This window comes from Punica granatum, chromosome 3 (genome assembly GCF_007655135.1).
Source record: "Punica granatum isolate Tunisia-2019 chromosome 3, ASM765513v2, whole genome shotgun sequence".
NCBI classification, from domain to species: Eukaryota; Viridiplantae; Streptophyta; class Magnoliopsida; order Myrtales; family Lythraceae; genus Punica; species Punica granatum.
In genome coordinates, this window is record NC_045129.1 from 10,484,499 (window position 1) to 10,490,272 (window position 5,774).

General features: G+C 42.3%; 1 protein-coding gene across 1 annotated transcript; it reads left to right on the forward strand.

Annotated features, from left to right (window-relative positions):
- The first annotated feature begins 201 nt into the window (after positions 1-201).
- LOC116201360 (sulfate transporter 2.1) lies at positions 202-4,937 on the forward strand. Its single transcript, XM_031532580.1, has 12 exons — positions 202-1,022; positions 1,251-1,299; positions 1,414-1,621; positions 1,719-1,893; positions 2,509-2,574; positions 2,691-2,921; positions 3,109-3,235; positions 3,385-3,671; positions 3,763-3,956; positions 4,041-4,129; positions 4,264-4,340; positions 4,487-4,937. The coding sequence occupies exons 1-12, from the start codon at positions 597-599 to the stop codon at positions 4,625-4,627; spliced, it is 2,070 nt and encodes a 689-aa protein (XP_031388440.1). The 5' UTR covers positions 202-596; the 3' UTR covers positions 4,628-4,937.
- Positions 4,938-5,774: the final 837 nt, after the last annotated feature.

Consider the following 5,774-nt stretch of genomic DNA (forward strand, 5'->3'; position numbering starts at 1 on the left):
TCCACCATTAACGGTACTCCTCTACTTTCCGATTGAGAGGAATCGATCAACTTTACGAGTGGCGTCCTTTCCCCATTGGGCCTTCTGGCACTGTTACTACCCACCACCGAGAAGATATTCGATACCGAGAGAGAAATGGTCTATAAAATTTTAAAGTGTCCAGAATCGACTGAGCATCCATTTGTATCCAATGAGGTCCTTCCCTAGTTAGACCTGATCATTAGTAGCCAAATAGGAATATTAGCAACAGGCTTCATGAGAATATCGTCAAAGGACATAATCAATAGACTCCCAACACATTCTCTCCCTTATATATATATATAGGTTGGATGTTCGCTCATGGAGTACTGGAAACAGAGCCATCCATTACCGAATCTCTCTGTGTCTTCCTCTGTTCCCTTTCAATATAATTAACTTATGGATGGCTCGGGCTCTTCCAGCTTTTGATGCTTCTGTTTACTTGGAATTTCCTTCCATTGAAGATGTAGCTGCCTTCTCTTTTTTCGATTTTCGATCCTTTTCTTTTATTTTCTTTGTCCCTTTTTTGGGTTGTGTACTGAATGCTTTAGAACATCTGTCCATGTCCATTCATTTTTATGGCAATGAGTGACCAAAACTCTCTGGCCCCGACACTGATGGGAACTTGCACGGAGGGTGAGTCAGCTCAGCCTCCAAAGTTCTCCCAAACACTTCAAACAAACACTGCCATGGCCGCTTCAGCGGACGGGACTGGGCCTCCCGACCTCGAGCGGCAAGTCCCTGCAACTGGGACATCCCAGTGGGTGCTAGATGCCCCGGAGCCACCAGGACTGTGGCGTGAGATAGCGGACTCCCTCCGTGACATTGCCCTGCCTCATGGAAAGCGGTCTCAGTCTGTGAAGAACACGCACAGCCTGGGACGTGTGGGATCGGTCCTCAAGGGGGCGTTCCCAGTTCTCAAGTGGTGCCAGGAGTACAAGGCAGCTCAATTCAAGAATGACCTCATGGCCGGTCTGACTCTTGCCAGCTTATGCATCCCGCAGGTAAGCTATTATCTGGTACTGGCAACACGAGCCTGGCTAGTGATTAAATAGGTCTTGACAAGTAAATCACCGAATGATCCATTTCTGTACTCATTGCATGTTCTAATTCCATCACAGTGATGGTCTTTCTGAGCTCATTAAATCAAGCATACCACGTAGCCATCCTTGATGTACAGCCGACTGCAGTTCCATCTAATTTGGCATGTTAATTTCTTCCATGTGTCACAGAGTATCGGATACGCAACGTTGGCCAAGCTCGATCCCGAATACGGACTCTGTAATCGCTCAAACGACAATGAACCCTTTCTCAAGCATCTCTCCAAGAAAAAGATGATCTAAAAAAGAGTAACTTTTCAATCGTTTAACTTGTGTCATGTCCAATCGTTGTCAGATACGAGTGTGGTGCCACCACTAATATATGCTGTGATGGGGACGTCCAAGGAAATAGCAATAGGGCCGGTGGCAGTGGTGTCTATGCTCACCTCCTCAATGCTGCAGAAGATAGTGGACCCGGCAGCTGACCCCACCGCATACCGGAAGCTTGTCCTCACCACAACCTTCTTTGCCGGTGTCTTCCAAGCTGTATTTGGCCTCTTCAGGTGTAGTAGCTAGTCATGGTGCTTTTGTCATGGCAACTCTCTTCTAACTTGGAACTAATTAATATGGAACGTTTGGTACATCAACTCCGGCTGGCAGGTTGGGATTTCTGGTGGATTTTCTTTCACACGCGGCGATGGTCGGTTTCATGGCAGCAGCGGCCATTGTGATTGGGCTTCAGCAGCTCAAAGGGCTTCTAGGGATCTCCCACTTCACCAACAAGACTGATGTCATCTCTGTCATGGAAGCTGTCTGGAGATCCGTTCCAAAATCCGTAATTCCATGATCCATACTTTTGATCAACTCTCTCCCACTTCCTTTCTGGACACACCAACAGGAACAGGGGGCCGTGCGTGCTCGGTCGGTGCTCCTTAATAAGTTTTACACAAGTAAAATGAAAATTACATAAGATCACAATCATGCGGTTCAACAACAAATTCAGTTTCTGGCAGACGGACTTTACCCGCAATGCAGGAAACGGAAACTCATGTCAAAGCATGCTCATGAATTAGATTGGAATTGGAGTTTGGTCCAACTTATTTGACTGCCCAGTACCCCCTACTGTCTTCCTTATGCATCCGTTTTCCCCTCACAGAATGCGTTCGCACGCACCTTTGTTTCGCATCCATGCTAGCATACTGAATCGGTGTCTAGTCTACCTTTGCGTCACAGGGTGGGAGATAGGAATTCTAGAAAAAAAAAAAAGAAGAGAAATCTCAAATAAGACAAATAGGATATATATTACTAAATTGCTTAAATATATGGAACTGTCTATTTATAATTACTCCCACAGAAATTTTAAGAAGTTCTAGTCAAGCTATTATTTTCTCCTAATTTCACTGAGATATTTTGCATGATATTTTTGTACTTATTTTTATGATCTATGCAGTGGAATCCTCTGACTTTCATGCTAGGATGCGCATTTCTTAGCTTCATCCTCATCACCAGATTTCTAGTAAGTGTCCTAAAAAAACCTCAAAATTTCCGAGATTTTAAATTTGAGTACATCATCAAATTAATTCATTGTTGTATTATTTTCATCATAAAATAAATATATACGCGGGCATGCAGGGCAGGAAGAGCAAGAAGCTATTCTGGTTAGCGGCCCTTGCCCCTCTGATTTCCGTCGTACTAGCCACTCTCATCGTATTCCTGACAAGGGCAGACACACGCGGTGTTAAGATCATCAAACACATCAAACGGGGGCTTAATCCCAGCTCCATTCATGAATTGCAATTCTGCCACCCAATCGTTGGAGATGCCGCTAAGGCGGGCTTAGTCATTGCCGTGATCGCCCTCACAGTTCAGTATTAACGGCTCTCTTTTCACTGGCTGATTAATTTGTAAAACTATAAGCATCATAATAGAAAACCTAAATCATTTTGTTTTAAAGGATGTCATCGACCAATTACACCACGGACTTTTTTCAGATCAGTTGCTATTGACTGGACTAAGTGACGGAATGTGATTCTTTTGTTCCAACATGCAGGAGGCAATTGCAGTTGGTCGTTCTTTTGCGTCGCTAAAGGGATACCGCCTCGACGGGAATAAGGAAATGGTTGCGATGGGATTCATGAATATTGTGGGATCCTTCTCTTCTTGCTATACCGCAACAGGTTGACAACATGTTAATTGTTCATCTTCCTCTTCCTCCTTGAATATTTATAAGTACATACAAGAATTTGAAAGAACTTGTTATAATATCAACTAGTATAAAAGTGTAAACTTATTTGATGATCCGACATAGTTGAATTTGTTTGTGCAGGTTCCTTCTCGCGCACTGCCGTGAATTTCAGTGCGGGCTGCGAAAGTCCTTTGTCAAATGTCGTGATGGCAATCGCTGTGCTTGTCACACTGGAACTGCTCACGAGGCTGCTTTACTTCACCCCACTCGCAATCCTCGCATCGATCATCCTTGCAGCTCTTCCCGGATTGATTGACCTTAATGAGGCTTACCGTATTTGGAGAACTGATAAGCTAGACTTCCTTGCCTGTGCCGGAGCTTTTGCAGGGGTTTTGTTTGCTTCGGTGGAAGTAGGTCTGCTAGTCGCGGTAATGTACACTGACAAACTTGTCTGCTTACTTCTATGAAGTGTCACTATGACGCAAGAGATGTTATCTACAACGAATTTTGTGTATGTAGATCGCAATTTCCTTTGCAAGGATCATGCTCGTCTCCATTCGTCCAGGAATAGAAATACTGGGCAGGTTACCCGGAACGGATACATTCCGCAACATCGAACAATACCCAATGGCCACAAGAATTCCTGGGGTGTTGATTATCAGTGTCAAGTCCTCCGTTCTTTGCTTTGCTAATGCGAATTTCATCAGCCAGAGGTACAGGACCACATGATATAGTAGATAAGATGGGAAGCTTTTAATTATCTGCCATGATCGTCATTTAATCATTTAATGCTTTAGGATTATGGGAAGCATACTTGCAGGAGAAGAGGAGGCCGGCAGCGTGGGTGATGTCCGGTCAAACCAACTTGTGATCCTCGACATGTCCAGTAAGCAGTCTTTCAAACACAGTGTTTTCGTTTTTACAGTCTCTTTTCTTAAAACCACCGGATCATGTGAAGAAAATGCCGGAAAAGTACAACAAATGATTGACAAACTATACATATATGTTTGATGTTCTCAGATTTGGTGAGCATTGATACATCAGCAATGCATTCGCTCGAGGAACTTGCCAAAAATCTGATATCTTGTGGAGTAGAGGTGATTACCAATTGATCCCCAACTTGTTTGTAATATGTTTCCATTAATATTGACTAATCGATTCTAGAGAAGAGCGTTAATTATTTGCGGGTCGGGCTTCTATCGCTTAATTAAGTTGTTTTTTTCTTTTTTTAAATCTCAATCAGCTAGCGGTGGCAAACCCAAAGTGGCAAGTGCTTCACAAGCTAAGGGTGTCAAACTTAACCAGCAAAATTGGAGGGAGGCTGTTCTTGACTGTGAAGGAAGCTCTAGACTCATTCCTCACCACTAAACTTGCTCCTTTATGAGGAAATAATGCAGAGGGCATCCGTTAATGGTTCCATCCTAGTCATATATCTAGATGATGGAACATCTACACTATAGTATATGTCATGATAATAATAACGAGGCCGGAGATATCATGTGTTTCATTGGCCTTTCTCTTTCGCACTCTTGGATCGATCTCTCGATGTGCATTGTTAGATGATGTAACATACTATGATTCCTGAAATTATCCTCGGGGACATGTATTGTAAAAATGTAAATGTGTGTACGCTTAATTTAACATCTTGTTTCTTGCTCGTTCAACTACTTAAGCAAAATTCATATGGAACCAAATCATATCGACCTTCTATGTATTAAAGGAATGCAATACCAAAACCTTTTTCTTGCTGCCATTCAATGGTGAAATGCCCCCAAGCTTTTCTTTGTTAAAGTTGCACATAACTAAAATTATCCCTTTGTCACAGGGCTGCCGAGCCGGTATCTTCAAGTAGCTTAGCCAAGAAAATGTAACCGGAACACGCACACAAATTAAGAGTCTGAGGCAGACCCAACTTATAGTTTAGGATAACATGAAATAATCTGTAATTAAATAGAAAATGACATATCAATGAAATTGATTGCTCAAATGGTAAGAACTTTTGCTCCATTCCTTGAAATCCCAGGTTTGAATCCAGACGATCAGTGTAGGCTGTGTAGCTCCTTTTAGCACCCTACACCTGATAGAGGGCTCAACACAGGACTAGAAAAGGGATTAAGCTGGTAATCTGAACTTTAAGCCTAAGAGAATCTGAATAATTGCACCGATATGGAAAGTAAATGGATTAATCGTGACCCCTTGGACTTCTGATATCAGAGTGCACACCGAAAAAATGAATGCATTTGATTTAATGATTGTTTTCATATTACATCTTGACGTACTTATGTCTTTCAATTTTCTAAAGAGAACCGGTTCATTCATAACCCAAATTCATGTTTTATGACCAGTTCTAGAACATAAGGACATCGTGGAACTGGAGAGAACCACACAAACAGGGATGGAGCCAAGATTGTCGTTCGGGGGGGAATTTTAAAAATTCAAAATTCAGGATGATAAAATACTAATTTTGCATTAAAAAAACTCATACTTTGAGGATAAAATTTTAAAAATTTAAAGTTCAGGGGAGCAATTGC

Bases quoted from the DNA above. Each gene is read 5' to 3' on its own strand.
- LOC116201360 (XM_031532580.1), top strand. From the start codon at position 597: ATGGCAATGAGTGACCAAAACTCTCTGGCCCCGACACTGATGGGAACT. The intron at 1,622-1,718 runs GTGTAGTAGCTA...TCCGGCTGGCAG, and splicing joins GCTGTATTTGGCCTCTTCAG to GTTGGGATTTCTGGTGGATT. The intron at 3,957-4,040 runs GTACAGGACCAC...TTAATGCTTTAG, and splicing joins GCGAATTTCATCAGCCAGAG to GATTATGGGAAGCATACTTG.